Source organism: Acomys minous, assembly GCF_964271855.1.
Source record: "Acomys minous genome assembly, chromosome: 2".
Lineage (NCBI taxonomy): Eukaryota > Metazoa > Chordata > Mammalia > Rodentia > Muridae > Acomys > Acomys minous.
The window spans coordinates 30,710,068-30,725,955 of record NC_140484.1 but is presented as its reverse complement, the minus strand read 5'-3'; the positions used below and the strand labels follow the sequence as shown (position 1 = coordinate 30,725,955).

At 47.0% G+C, this 15,888-nt stretch overlaps 1 protein-coding gene across 1 annotated transcript in view; it reads left to right on the top strand.

Moving 5' to 3' along the window:
* RCL1 (RNA terminal phosphate cyclase like 1) overlaps positions 1-12,723 on the top strand; it is a 49,086-nt gene extending 36,363 nt beyond the window's left edge. The window contains exons 8-9 of the mRNA XM_084750015.1: positions 3,763-3,866; positions 12,068-12,723. Of these exons, the coding sequence (XP_084606141.1) occupies positions 3,763-3,866; positions 12,068-12,218 (255 nt within the window). The 3' untranslated portion in view covers positions 12,219-12,723. The remainder of the gene's footprint in view (positions 1-3,762; positions 3,867-12,067) is intronic.
* The last annotated feature ends 3,165 nt before the right edge of the window (positions 12,724-15,888 follow it).

The window sequence follows — 15,888 nt, the reverse complement described above, 5'->3', positions numbered from 1 at the left end:
ATTGGATGTCTTTCCTTCTTTACTCCTTTCTAAGCATTTAAGCTAAAGAGCTGACCTATGCTTGTGCATCAAGCAGTTTAGAATTAACTGGTTTAATGGGTTCATTGAATTAGACCATGAGCAGAGATCTGGCTCTATTGGGATGTAGAAGAGTTAGGTTTTAATGGAGACAGAGGAGAGAAATGAAACAGTCAGAAAAGGGAGTGAAGGTTCAAAATAAAACATGAAAGCAGGTAAGGTTAAGGTGATGGCTGGCAAGCTGGGCGTGGTGGAAATCTGTGAGTTCGAGGCCAATGTGGTCTACAAAGCAAGTCTAGGACAGCCAGGACTACAAGAGAAACCCTGTCAGGGGTGGGGGTGGGAAATGGTGGCTGGCACACTGAACAGACCAAAGTAACCCTCTCCCCCACCCCACATGCGCCTGTATGAGTGTCTGCCCGCATGTATTTATTATGTGCACCACATGCATAGCTGTACCTGCAGGGTTGTCAGATGTCAGGGTTGTCAGCTGTGAGCCACTGTGGATGCTGGGATGAATCTGGGTCCTTTGCAAGAGTAGCAAGTGTGTTTTACCACCAAGTCATCTTTTTAGTCCTGTGACTACTCAGCTTTAGCTTCCCCGTTTGTTGCTGTGTGAAGATGGGGACTCACCTTCAGATTTATCAAGGTAGAAATCTGGATTTGTATGTGGGTAGATTTTTTCATTATATTCTAGAGTACTGAAAACAATTTAGGGAAGGGCAGAACGTCACAGCATGGTGGAGGCTCTAGGAAGTGTGAAAACTAGGCATTGTTAAGGACAGACTCCAGCCAGTTAGTATTTTGAGTCTTCAGTTCTGTAGCTCAGGTTGCCTGCCTTCTTCATGGCTACAAACTGTTAGTCACATGTGCAGCAGGCACTTATGTGAGCACACACTTCACTTTCTCACAGCTGAGGTGACTGACAGTAAGGAGGAGATTGTGAGGGAAGACAAGATGCTGGCAAGAGGAAAACACGTTCCTAAGAGATGGATTATGATCCATCCATTACCTTATGTGTATGATCCCCAGAATGACCACACAGTCTGCTCCCCAGATCCAAGCCCTGGGGGCCTCAGTGGTCATGTGACAGAATGTCGGCATTCTCGCAGTAGGACTAGGGAGACTGAACTGTTTTAAAATTAAGTAAACCCTGGTTCTAAGTGGCTGTGTCTACCTAATTAAAAACAGGAGTACCTCCTGATACGCCTGAGGAGCGTGGTATAGCCATTGTGCTTGTTGCTGGAAGCAGTGGAGACAGGAAGTGAGGTCCTTCTCAAGACATGTCCTGTCAGGAATCTTATGCAGTGCAGGGTTTTTGGTGTCAAATCCGTTCATTTTTGATGACAGATTTCGCGTTGGTTTTGAAAGGTGGGTGCTCATTAGATGTTTGTGGGTCAATGATGAGGCCACTGATTTACCAGTTAACTTATTCATGAAGTTTATTAAAGTTCCCATGTGTGTGTTGGGTTGGGTAAAGGGCATGGTGGTAGCTGTCTGTCTCTAAGAACATTGTGGGCTTTGTGTAGGTCTCCTCCTGACCCTGTGAGCTGATGTGTCCTCTCTCCATCTGTGGGGACACTTCCGTCTCTTTTTAGTAGACTGTGGGAGAATGGAAAACATTGTGTTCGAGAGGAGTTCAGCAGGAGCCCATGGTCTAGCTGGAGTTCGGGTTTCATCTTCTCATAAATAGCAGCCTCGCAGCCTCAGGGTAAAAGCGTAGCCTACAGTTATGGGAGGAAAACATGTAGCCTGCAGTAGGTGTTGGGTTCTTACCTTTAACTGAGGTCTTTCAAAATCTGATTGTTCCTCAGCCAGCTTTGCTTTGTTTTAGTCATTAAGAAAACTTCCTGTGAGTCTCTAGTCTTTAATCAGTAAAAGGATGAAAATACTTGGTGCTATTTTAGCTAATTCTCTGTAGGTCTGTGATATGACGTGTGAGAAAACCCTCCCTTCTGAAGATGCCTTTCTTTTTTTAAAATCAAAATTGCAAGTCTCTGACAGAGTTACTCGTGCTCGTGGGTTACCATGCCCTAATTGGTTCTGCCCTGTTCTCTTTCTGCCTCACCTCACCTCGCACTCTCATGGAAGTTGCTCTTTTTGCCTTCAGAGGGGAGAGTCTTTCCACATCCTCTTCAACCTCCCTCTCAGTCTGTTTCTTCCTCCAAACCTGGACTTGATCTCTCTATGCCCGTGTGCAGAGCCCTACACTGGCCTCTTAGCCTCTGCAATAGTCAGTATTTGTGACCAGTTAGAAAAGCCCCACCGCAGTCCCCACCCTCCCCCACCCCCAGCCCTCCCCCTTACCTCTTTAGAGCCTGGCCTCTTTCCCATTGGCTGGGAGCCATTTTCCCATGCTGCCTTTTTCTTCTTTCCAAGGCCCGCTTATCCCTTCAGGCCATTTCAAGTTCCTGCTCCCCACAGCCGCCTTTGTTCTTGCAAGGGCACAGAACACCCTCATCTTGTAGACCCTGCTCCCTCCATGCTGTTCTGTACATGGACCCTGACATATTTACTGCATTAAAATCTCACTCCAGTACCTAACACAAGTCAGCTGAGGATGGTGCAATAGCACTTGGTGTAGGAAGCAGAGAAGAGAATAGTTTAATTTTAGGCAGTCTTAGGAAAATGAACAAGAGCTGTGAAACAATTGTTTTGTTGGTCAGACTTCCTGTTTTGTTTGGAAAAGCAGCATTTGTCCTAAAGTTTGCCAAATAAAATGAAAAAGGTTTCTTGTTCTTTACTAACTTTCGGAGAGGAATAGATTTTCATAAAGGCCTCCGAAATTGAGGGTGACAGCCCGCGAAGGAGTGCTTGCAGCTGGGAATTCGTTTTACCCCCCCAACCTGCATGCATTCAAAACGAAAGGCCTTGCAGCACTGCTGGCCTCCTGTTGTTCCCAGCCTGCCCTTGCACAGCAGAGAGCCACAAACTGGATTTGTTCCATATGCAAGATGGGTGGATATTTCATGACATCCTGTTTGTAAAGCTGTATGCAGGTTGACAGTGTTACAGTTACCCTAGAGAGAATAATGAGGAATAAAGGCTTTTTAAAGACACATATTTAAACAACAACTCAGCTGACAGGGTTGGAAGTAAAGAGTGAAGAAAGGAAACAGCTCAAACAGTTTTGCCTCAGGAGAGAAAATTTGAAGAAAAGTGTTTTGCTAATGCTTGGAAGAAAAAAAAAAAAGGAAAGAAAACTTGGGGAGAGATAGCTAATAAGATCAGACAAGTAATAAGCACAAGTGGCCTGACTGTGGCACTTGGCAGTGTCAGGCGCATGGGAGGAGGTAAAGAGCAGTTAAGAGCACCGGGAAGCATTTAGGAGCAAAATGGGATGCGTGCCATGAGACTCGTCCCTGTTTGTGTGTGATTGACTGCCCCGTGGCATGCTAAATAACCACAGGTCATCTCCTAACCCTTGGGAGCAGCTATAGCTCTCCTAGAAGTAAGCTGACGCACTTGTTGCCCAGTTGTAAAGGTTTTTGTCTGAGAATGTGAATGTCTTACGCATCGTCATCTTTTCAGCTGTTGCTTGGGTTCGCTGTTAGCTTAACCTCAAGGTGGTTGGTAGACCAGTCTTTCCCAGGAGGCCCATGCTCCATTTGCTAGTGTTTGAACCTTAGTCCTCTGTTCTGGGCCTTCTGGTCCTCTGAGTGTTCCCGCCTTCCATCTCCCTGCTTGTTGGTTCCCTTTCCTGGTTTGTACTCTGACTAATCATTAGAGTGTTTGTGTTTACAGGGTGGATGTGTGGACTCGACCAACCAAAGTCTAGCTCTGCTGCTCATGACCCTTGGACAGCAGGATGTTTCCAAAGTCCTGCTGGGACCACTCTCGCCCTACACGTAAGCTGCTTTTTCATTTGACTATGATGCTCTGGTCAGCCTGGTTTTCTGATTATATAGTATGACAAGGATGTGCTGTGTGTAACTTGTGTCCGCAGCAATGCACCTGCCTGTATTGATCTTTAACCAGCCAGCAGCTGCCAACTGTTAGCCTGCAGGTTGTTTACTCACACATGGGCTTGGACCTTTTCTTCTTTCCATTACAGCTGCTGTCCTCCTGTTATTTGAGCTGTATCGTATACACTGGGCAGTTCTGTGTCCGTACTTTATGTTTCGTTTCTAATCTGGAGAGAAACTTTTTTGTAACTTGAAGTTTTTTCACTCTCATCTTTCTGCCAGCACTCTTAACTGTGGCAAGTGGGCTATTTTTCCAATGGAATTGCATATTGGCTGGAAGAGATAAAAAGAGGCAAAATTCATAGGAATGTTGCCAGACCAGTTAAGAGTTACAGAGGTGACTTTGAACAGTTGGATATTAGCAGACACTCACTTTTAGGGCATAAAAACACACACTCTTCAGGAACACTAGCTAGCTGGAAGACTTGAGCTACAGAGTGCAAAGCGCAAGAAGCATTTCTAGTCAGGAATAAATGAGCAGGGTTGAAAACGTACGTGTGTGTGTGTGTGTGTGTGTGTGTGTGTGTGTGTGTTTATACACGTACATACGTGTATGTGTGCATGCACATGCATTTACATGCCTACAGACTTAAGATAGCTGTATGGTCACCTGGGGGTGGTAAACTGGGAGGGGGCAGGTAGATCTGAGACTGAACTGCCCTTTTTCGGTTATCATGGTACCGATGCTGTGTATCTGAAAGGTACAGTACTGTGATAACTGAAGAATGGTGGTGCCATCACGTTGAGAGAGCGGCTTGGGGAACCACAAGCTTGAAAGAGATTCTTTTGCTTTTGGAGTTGGCAACGGGAGTTTTTTAGAACAGAAGATGAACAGAGAGAGCACACTCTATTAGCAGCTGGGGACACTGATAAGCAGGGCCTGAAGAGCCACACATTATCTCTTGATAACGTGTGTAAAGTGTGTCACAGGACAGGAAGCCTAGAGTTGAGTAATCCCAAAGATCTGCTAACTTCAGAAGTCCACATTGCTCAAACAGAATGGCACTGGAGCTTTCAGAGAGGAGGTGGCGGCCAGCACAGCACCCCAGGCCCAGGATTCCATCAGAGCTGCTGGAAGCCACTGGTGGTTCTGTGAGCATCCTGGGGAGGTTGACAGCTTAGCTGCTTGGTGCCGTGTCCGGCCTCTGCTTCAGGGCAACAGAGACCCCGTGGCTCTCGTGGAAACAGTAAGAACCACTGTCTCCAAATGTGTGTGGTCCAGGGCTTGGGTCTTGGCAGAACATCATGTGAACATGGAATATGTATTTTTTTTCATTTATTTATTTATTTTTGTAAGGTTGGTTTTGGAGAGCTTTTCAGTTCTTCTCTGGGGCCTTGTATAATCTTTGAATGCCCACAGCCTTTCTGGAGATGGCTGGATGTGACTGTTCCCTCCTCGGCATGTCCCTTACCACATAATCCACTTAGGTTTCCTTCTTCCAGAAACCTGATGACTGCAGCTCCTGGGGAAACAGTGCTCTGCTCCCAGTGGAACTCTAAAAGAGTAGACTAGAGGGGAGCATCTGTGCTTCAGGATTTGGGTCTGAGGCTTGGACACATGCTCCTCCCACTGGGGCTTCATGCAGAGGGCTTTCACAAGGTGGGAAAGTGGACCTCCACCCCCTCTGCCATACACTTACCCCACCTGCCTTAAGCACTTTTTGGTGTAAGCAAGCACAGATAAGAGGAAGGGAATTATGTTCGGCAAAGGCATGTTTTAAATGGGGGGACCCGTTTGTCCTTAATCTTATGGAAGGCTCCAGCATCTCAGAAAGACGAAGGGTGAACAGGAGACCTTACAGGCACAATTGGCATCTTACCCGTGAGTGGAGCAGGTTCCATGACTTCACAGGAGTGCAGGGATTATCACATACATTTTTTTGGTCCATTAAAGTCATGGAAACGTGGACTTTTAGACTCCACATTGCTTGAAGAAAGCAGGAAGATTATTCTTGGTTGAAACTAGCATGTGCATTTCTTCTGGTAGTTTGCATGTGATTGATTCGAGTGAGTGGTCTCTTAAGTGCCATCTTATGGAGCACCAGGATTAGGAAGGTTTTCTCTCTGTCTTTAGGCCCTTGCTGGGAAGTGAGGGCAGCTGCGTTGCTCCTGCCTGTCTCTCTTTGTTGCTATAGAAGGTTGCTGCTTTGGGTCCTCTGTGCTTTTGAGAAAATAAGTCTACTTTTGTGAGCTTTTTGAGACTAGATTTTCTCAGTTGAATAAATAGTATTGGATGCTGTAGACATGTGAAGAGAACCTCTCTTTCTTTTAAATTTGAATATTGCTGGCTTATAGTTGATGGCAGTATTTCTACCCTGTGCCCCAGAAGCCTAATTTTACAGTTAACTGAGAAATTACATTTTATTTACAAGTTGAAATAATATCAAAATATATATTATATATGTATATGTCAAATTATATATATATACATCAGTCAATACACACACACACACACACACACACACACACACACACACACACACACACACAGTCAATTATCAGGCAACTTAGAATGCTCAGAAATCCTGACAGGAGGTCAAACCTAGCAGGCTTTGGTTTTCTGCCTGTGCCTTGGAGTCCAACTTACGTTCTCTCTATGCCGCAGAGCCACCAGGGAGGCTAGTGTTGAGCATCCCACCAGGACATCTTTTCTCATGACCACTTGACAAACCAGCAACAAGTAGAGCAGGAACCAGCAGGAGGAACAGCCACACCGCCTCTCTTGGCTCTGGCCTTTATATCCTCTCTAGACTCCCCAGAAACAAACTATCTCAACTGGCAGAATCACGCCCCTGCCAGAGCACACACAAGGCAAAGAGCCAGCTGCTGTGGACAGTCTGAAGCAGCCTCATATCCCACACCTGAGATTAAAACAAAAACATGTTTACATGACATAACTGGGTTTTTAAAGCAACCAAAGCTCACTACAGTAGGTTCTCTTCCAGGATCTACGACTTCATTAATCCTGGCCAGTTGTCTGGGTTTTCAGCACCAGGCATGATTTCCCTCTTGAACAAAAAGATAAGTTGTTTTAAATCTTTTAACCCAAGTAGTTTCCAGCATAACCCTGTGTGAGTGAAAAAGAAGGTGCTGTTGTGTGCATCATGTTAGTGATAAGCCATGCCCCTCGCCAAGGTCACAGAGCAGGCGGGGCTCTGACTTGGGAGAGGCTCATTGGAGGAGCTGCTTCCTTACCTGTTAGCCTAAGTAAGCGCTGGGACCTGTCCGTCATCAAGGCTTTGCTGAGAGAACATCATGCTGCGGCTTTCAGATGTCCTATCTCAGGTCGGCCATACCTTACAGCAGGATACTTTTCTTCCTTTACACTTTAGTAATGACGTCTTTCCTTTAGTTACGGAAGTACAGGTATGCAAAACCTCAGCTGCTCAGCCAGCCAAGCACACCTATGTGAAGGTCACCCGATTACTGGCTTTGCTGCTTTCTGGGAGCTCTTGCAGTGTCCCTTTCTGACTTATGTTTGTGGAGAGCAGTGAAAGTTGTAATCTCCTGTGACACTTCTAATAGTTTAACCTTAGAAAATGCATTATAGTAAAATAAAGTGATACCTGCTTGTGGTGAGTGGTTGGCTGAATTCAGCTGAGATCCCTGTGTGCCAGCCTTGCAGCTAGCATGGATCTGTTTCCTGTTTCCTGTTTCCTGTTGCCTTTAACCAAACTTAATAATGCCATTCTTGGAGCTGTGTGCTGACTGCAGGGGACCAGGTGAAGCGGGCTTTCCCTACTCAGCTCTAGGGACAACTCCTTACACCTAACCCTGGCCCACATCCAGGTGACACAGAAACCTGCTGCTGTGGTAGAACAAGAGGCAGGGTTTTCCATTTGTGGCACCAGAAAAAGGCTAACCCACCACTACCACCACCTGCCCCACCCCTGTGCCTTCCAAGGGCACTGGAGGGGCTGCATCTGAGCCTGTCCAGTCCTGGTTGTTGGGATTCTGTGAGCAGATGGTCCTTGCCCGTTGACAGTGGCAGTGGGAACAACCAAGCTTTGGACACCCAGAGACAATTATCTGCTTCCAGATTTCTCTGAAACCTGCTTGTCAGATAGACGAAGGCTTTCATGGCAAAGCCTTATTTACTAGAATCACTTTGTCCTGAAAAAAAAAATCACACATACACAACCTCATTGCAGAATCAGTTGTCAAGTGAGGAATTAAGATCATTTACTCAGAGGTTGTATAAACTCCAGTTGCTCTAAGTGGGTTTATCTATAAGAGAAGCTGCTCCTTACTCTTGGATCTGTCTTCCTTCCTTCCTTTCCTTCTTTCCTTTCCTTCTTTCCCTTTCTTCCTTCCTTCCTTCCTTTTTTCCTTCTCTTCTGTTTTGAGACAGGGTTTCTGTGTGCAGCCCTGGATGCCCTAGAACTCTGTAGACCAGGCTGGCCTTATAAGTCAGAAATGTTCTTGTTCTTCCCCCCCCCTTCCACTCCCTACCTACCCTCCCTTCCCCGCCCCCCTGCCACTTTCTTAAGGAAGCTGTTTGTTTGGGCTTAACCTCATCCCTGGTCATTTTCCAACTTCATCTTTGCTTTTTAATATCCAGCTACAGGAGCTGGAGGGGGAATGGGGCTGGAGGGAGAAGAAGGACGTTCTGAAGTGTACCTCCATCCTGCCTTCTGCAGCGGTCTTCAGACAGCCTCAGAGGTTGGCAGAACACCTGCGGAAAGTCCAACAGCCTTTGCTTTTCTTACCCGTTCCAAAAGCTACAAGCTCCTCAAAGCTGCCCATACATAGGCCACTCGCTCATTTCTGCATCCCTCCCTCCCTCCCCCAAGACACCCAGCAAGCTGAAGCCCTAGGAGGGGTCTGGCTTTTTGAGCACAGTTAAATGATTCAGAGTGAAGAAGCTGGGGGAGGCCCAGAGGGAGGCTTACCTCAGGCCTACAGCAGCCGTGAGAGAGCAGGCGGTGTCCCCTCAGCCTGCAGACGGATGGGGGAGGCCCAGAGGGAGGCTTGCCTCAGGCCTGTGTTAGTACAGCAGCCGTGAGAGAGCAGGCGGTGTCCCCTCAGCCTGCAGACGGATGGGGGAGGCCCTGCTGCTTTGCTGCTGCCGGCTGGAAGCTAGGCTCACACATGTGGCCTGTTTATCCATGAGGTTCGTGTCTTTGTTTCCTTTTTTTCTCCTAAGACAAGGTGAGGAAGGTGGTGGGATGGATGGAAAAGGAAAACAAAAAACAAAAACAAAAAAACAAACTATCATGGTTAGTAAGACCAGAAAGCCAGCAGGGGGAGAACTGACTTCCCTTAGTAATCAAGAATGCGGAAGTCATTTCTCAGTTAGCCCCAACTCCTCACTCTCCTTGGTGCCTTGTTACTCTATGCCTTCAGGAGCAGGTGGAGAGCTTCGCGTGTGCAGAAGGCCATCAGTGTTGAGATGCTTACATGACTTACCCAGGGAGTCAGCACTGTGTGGCAGTGACACGATGTGGCAGTGACTTAAGAAGCCACCAGTAGAGAACGCTATAGAAACCCACAAGGCAGTGAAGAGTGACATGGATTGGTGTTACTAATGAGGAGTGCTCTTCAAGAAAGACTCCAAACACGGGCTTGCATTGTAAAGATGAAGTCGTGTGTTCTCAGCTGGAGGGACAGCAGGGTAGATCTCAGCTGAGGTCTGGGGCTACCAGGCAGCTTAGTGCTTGGTCCCTGTCCTGTGCCGGCAGCTCAGAGAGTGAGTGATCAGCCACACTTCAGTCTCTGGGCAGCTTTTCCTCCTGTGAATGGATGGAGCACAGGGAAGCACATTCACTGCAGCAGGCTTTAGCCTTAGTTTCATGCATAACTGAATAGGGGTGGGACCCAGGATCAGGACATAAATGTGTACTTATTTTAAATAACCATATAGAAATACAACTTACGTGACCATACAGTTTACCCATTTACAGTGTACAGTTTAACAGTTTTCAGTGTACTCAAAGTTGAAGAACCACAGTCTAACTTTAGAACATTTTATCACCCCGGAAAGAAACTCTGTGCCCACTTGTGGTTGCTGCCCATTCTTCCCACTCTCCCCACTCCCTGTTCCTAGTGTGACCATCTCGACTAAAACAAGTCAGATGGTAATAGATGGTACTTAGTGACCATTTCTTTCACTTAGCACAGTCTACAAAGCTTGCCCATGTCATAGCAAGTACGTTAGAGAGCTGGGTAATATCCCAGTGAATACGACACATTCGTTCTTTCATCAGTTGATGGACTTATGAGCAGTGCTGCTACAAATGCACGTGTAGATGCTTCCGTAGGGCGTGTGCTTTCACTCCTCTCAGGCATGCTTCCAGAGCAGCACGCCACACCTTAACCCCTTGCTTTTTTACATTGCCACCACGGCACGTGAAGTGTCTCGTTCACTGCCTCCCACCACACTTGTTACTGTGTGCCTCTCTCAGTGCCTGTCCAGCTGGGGACAAAGTGGCTTCTTCTGGCATTTTGCTTTTTCATTTCCCTCATAGCAAATGCTGCAGGGCCTCTTTTCATGTGCTTGCTGCTTACGCGCATGTCTTTCAGGAGATTCTCCTTGGATCGCTTGCCTGTCTTGTTAGTTGCTTTCCTAAATTACTGTAAGAATTTTTTATGTTCTCTTTTACTGCTGTGATTTTGGTGTCTCTATTTTAGCAACTCTTAAGAAACTGGTTATTTAAAAAAAGAAACTGTTCATTATCCAGAAGCAATGAAGTACAGTTTCAATGCTTACAGAGGTCTTTGACGTTCTTGGATTGTGTGTGTGTGTGTGTGTGTGTGTGTGTGTGTGTGTGTGTGTGTGTGTGTGTATGTGTGTGTTGGGAAGGAATCCAAATGCTCCATTCTTTGCTTGTGAATAATTGAATAATTGTTTATTCCCATATCATTTGTGTAGTTGTTCTCAGATCAAGCTATTAATTTGCCTTAAGTAAGTGGGATTATTTTTTGACTCCCACTTACTTCTGTTACGTGGATACGCATGTCTAGAATCATTGTGTTTGGAGTCCTCAGGCCATCCCTGTGTACTTGAGGCTTTGAAGTGTGTGTCTTGGGTAGGGAGGCTGTCTGTGTGATGCATTATTGCGGATGAGCAGACCAGGGCCCCTCACTGACCTGTGTTTCTTCACTGGCTTGATAAGGACCACCAGGGGTTCTTGCAGGTATAGCTTCCCGATCCCTGTGCGCTGACAGCAGTGTGGGAAGGAGGAGCGCATGTGCTCACATGTGCTCTGTGACTCTAGGCTCTTCCGTGAGGGTGCTTCCTCCAGCCCTGAGGGCCCTGTGTGTTTAGTGACTGCTCCAGGTGAGCCCTCGCTAGACCAGGGCCATGCTGAGTGTGCTAGGGCTGCACTTTGAAGCCCCAGCAGCCGCTTTGCAGCCCGCCTGAAGAACTGCTGTCTCAGGAAGGGAGCGGCCATTTTTCTGTTACAGGAAATGGTAAGAAACGGCCTCATGAGTCTTTCACTGTGAGCTGTTCCCGCGGTACTTGAACACTTGTCTCCTGCACATCTGCACAAATGCAGTTCTTCCCCTCAGCGAGGCGAGCCACACCCCAGCTTCCCTTCTCCTTCTGTGTTACTTTATTTAAATGTTCCTAAGAATATTAAACTTTTCTAGTTTGTCCCAGATGATGGGGGAAGCATTCCTTTTTTCATCTTTTCATCCTAGCACCAGTAACAGTGGCTGCATCTAGTAGAGACACCCAGAAAACGTTGAGTGAGTAGAAGGCAGGTGCTGGGGTTCAGTTCCAGAAACAGTCTTTGTTCACCTCCATGGTGCTGTGGCTCATGGAGGTTCATGTTGTATGGGCCACTCAGTCACCTCCATATTTATGTGTCCTCTCTCTAACAAGTGTGTGGGACCAAATGGCTGTGTGTCCTACACTAACCTGTACCCTGTTTCCAGTCAAACTTACCCCGCTGGGTTGTGTGTGTCTCTGAAGGCTGCTCCAGTCCTCGTGGGAAACTGACAGGCTTAGTATTATTTAAGCAATTTTGATTAGACATTTTAAGTCTCAGTCTTTTTAGTCTCAGAAATGAAAATCTTGGCTTTTAAGAAGACAGGTTTTTGTTTTGTTTTTAATGACTGCTTTCATTATTTTCTTATAGGATAGAATTTTTGCGGCATTTGAAGAGCTTTTTCCAGGTTATGTTTAAAATTGAAACCAAGCCATGTGGGGAAGAACTCAAGGGTGGGGACAAAGTGCTGATGACCTGCGTGGGTATTGGCTTCTCTAACCTCAGCAAGACCCTCAAGTGATCCTGGACCCCAGAAGGATGGAGCAGAAGCTGCCAAGGACCAAAGGGACCAAATCCAGGCCGCCTGTCCACATTAGACTGTACTCATTCTCCACTGAAAACACTGCTCAGCAAATAGGAGAAGTCTGTACCACGTGGCTTCCAGAGGTTCTTCTGGTGACAGCGACACTCTCTGGAGGCGCAGGCTGTGTGGGCTGCCTGGCTCATCTGGAGGAGAGGCCCTCATTAAGTGGTCATGCTGCTAGAACAGTGTCCTGGCAGCGCTTCTGTGGCTTTGTGTAGGAGCAATGAGACAGTGTGTGTGAAAGCTGTCTGTTCTGTCTCTTGTCTTGTGAATGAGTTGCTTGCATGAGCACATGCAGCACTTAGTCTGGAATATTGTGCTTGTGAGGGTCTGGTGCTTGGGATGGGGACGGCTGTTACGGAATGTGCTAAATCTTCCCTGTATTGCAGGTATGGCCTAAAGTTTTGTTTTTATTCTTCTAATAACACTATAGTGTAAATTATTTCCATAAGACAATTCAAAAGTGTATTTTGTTCATTCGATGTTTATAATGCAAAAACACTAGATCTCCTCATTTAAAGATGTAACAGGCAGAGTCTGGGGTTTTACCTACTTGTAAGTTAATATTCCTGTTTCATGAATGCTAGCAGAAGACATCAGAGTCCCGAGTCAGAGCCATAGAATTTTGTTGCATGGCAGGCAGCATACAGATGCAAACAGATGTCTGCTACTGCCAAGGCCTGCTGTGGAAGCCAGGAGCGCAGGTTGGTGTGCATACAGTAAGCCCTGCACCACAGGCAGGGACCACAGATGCTACAGATACCTCCTTTTTCATAGTCAGTTCTTTGTTCCACTAGAAATACTACTTCACCACTCAAGACTACTTAACTGCAAACACAGTTCTGAGAAGGGACTTAGGCAGAGACCAATTGGAATGTGCAGGCATACCAAGGACCGTGGCAGACCCCCAGCCGATCAGGAGGTTCTGTGTTTGACGTGTGGACAGGATAAGGGCTATTGAAGTGGGCTTTGGAAGTTAGGATGGCCGCTGCTTCACTTATCTTCCCCGGAACATTTTCTTTTCAGTGAAGGAGCAATGCCATTTGCTGCTGCCTGAAGGTGCAGAGGCTGGAGATCTGTCCTGGAGGAACACCTGGATATTCTGGATGAGGCCCGGAGCACAGAATTTTCCCTATTAGTGTTGTGCTGGTGCACAACAGACAGTTTAAAGCAATACTCACTCTCCATCCCAGAGTCAGTAGGTCAGAAGTGTGGTTCGTGTGGGTAGCATCTCTATCTGACCTCTCACAAGGTTGCTCTTGGCCCTGAGGCTATTTGAAGGCTCTGGGAAAAACTAGGTGCAGGAGGTTTCAGGGTGTGAGACGGAAGTCCAGTTCTTCCTCCCCCCCCCCCCCCCCCCGCCCCCCTTTGCTGGCTACTGCCAACAACTTTCCTCTACATTCTGCCAGCCTTTCCTTTTGCTTGACTCCTCCATCAGCAAGCCAACAAGACTATCAAATCCTTGACATTTAAATTGAATCTGACTTCTTTTTGGGGTGCACCCTAGGGAAAAGATCACCTGGAAGTAACTTGTGGTTACAGCAGTCCTGCCTGGGGAATCCTCCTGTCCGAAGATTTGCCAGTCATGGCACTGAACTAGTGTCTGATTGGGCATCTTAGAATTCTGCGCCTCATATATTTGAGGTCACTCTTGTTTTAAGTCAGACCTACCCAAAAAGACCTTAGTGGCCACATTGCCTTGCACCTGCCATATTTTCTCTGATAGAGACTTCCTGTCCTTTGGTACAAGCTTTGGAAATGGTACTGTTGGTCAGTATCAGGGAGCAGGTAGAAGCCTAAGCAGACTGTGGCAAGCAGCAGAGAGCACGTGTGTCTGTCTGTAGGTGCAGGTGTGTCCGGTAGGTTCCAGCCCTCTGCTACAGCTGCGTCTAGAGTCGGCATCTGGGAGCAGTGGTGAAGATAAGGAAAGATAGATTCTCTCCCCCACCCCCACCCCATTTGGATAAGATTATAGGAAATAGTCCACACTTGCTGTGCCTCAGCTTCCTACCACCACAGGAATGCGTTCCCACAAATGCAATATTTGTTTAACCAACCTGTTCTTGATCCCTTTTCAATTTCCCCAAAGAAGCAATGCCCTAGGCAGGAGTCGTCCGCCTGCTGGCGTCTGGAGAGCCCTCAGCTCCTACAGTCTGTTCTGTTCTTGGCTTTGTCCCTTGGTCTAGCTACTCACTAGGGAGGAGTCATTTATTGAGTGCTTACTTCTAAGTTTGAGTTCCGTTTGGCAGATCTGATTTGGGAATTTGGCTTGCTGACTTTGCCTGTTCTGGTTTTGGTCTCTGTTGCTGTGATAAAATACCATGACTAAAAGCAGCTCGGGGAGGAAAGGGCTGTTTGTTTTGACATAACATGTTGCAATCACAGTGCATCATGAAGGAAAGTCAAGGCAGGAATTGAAGCAAAGACCGGAGGCAGAAACTCAAGTGCAGACCATGGAGGGTGCTGCTTGTTGGCTTGTTCAGCCTGCTTGTTTACAGGACCCAGAACCACCTGTCCAGGGGCGGCACCACTCACAGTCAACTGGGCCCTCCTACATCCATCATCAGTCTAAGAAATGCTCCACAGACTCCTGTAGACCAATTTGATTAATTTTTTTTTTTCAATTGAAGTTTCCTCTTCCCAGATAACCCTGGCCTGTGTCGTGTTGACACAAAAACTAACCAGCAGGCTGCTCTTCTCAGATACAGGCCACTCTTAAGTACAGTAGGTAGGCGGAAAACCCAAACACCACAGAAATGGACTGAAGTTTTAGCAGTGTATATACAGTAGGGATGGACTTACCTGGCTGTAAAGGGGGCAGAGTTGGCTGAATAAGCATATGAGAAGATGCGGAGTTGCCTGTGTGGTTATGGCCGCCTGAGGAATGGCGGGACAGCTCTATGGTCTATATGCCCAACCCATGTCTCCATTGGTTTTCACCCATCCAAGTAATGACAAGTAACCAGGACTTGGAACTCCACACTCAGGCGGCCCTAGCCTGTTCTTCCAGAGTGACTAACAGTGGGAATGTCCGTAGCAGGTCGGGCCTTTATGTACTTTTGTTGACCACATCTGAGAGGTCATCTGAGAAGAATGATTTATCGGGGTTTGATATCTAACAAATCAAGCCACACCACTGCTTTACTCAAACACGAGTTGTCATTTTGTCAGGGTGCTGGGTGTAGGACTGCCCCCCAGGTCCTTGTCATACCTGTCAAGACAGTCTGACCCAACAGATCCTGGTCATACTTGCTTGAAAACATTCTGGGTGATTTCTGACATCGGGTTTCTCAGAGGGCCCGAGGCATACCTGGTTCCTCTCCCACAACTCTCAGCCCTTTAAAGAACCTTGCATCCAAAAGCTATTGTGATTGGCTTGACTTGTTAGGTTTTTCTCTGCTATGATTTGGGGAAATGATGTACTCAAACGGATGATGGTAGACGCCATGTTAAATATGAAGGTACACAGCCTAGCGATGGCATGTGGTGACCTTAGGTGTCTCTTCTCTGGCATATGTGTCCAGGTCACCAAGACTGGGACATAGAGTAGCAGGGACACTATTTCCTGCTGCTGTGTCTGGGTGTCTGGGTGTCTGGGTGTGCCAGG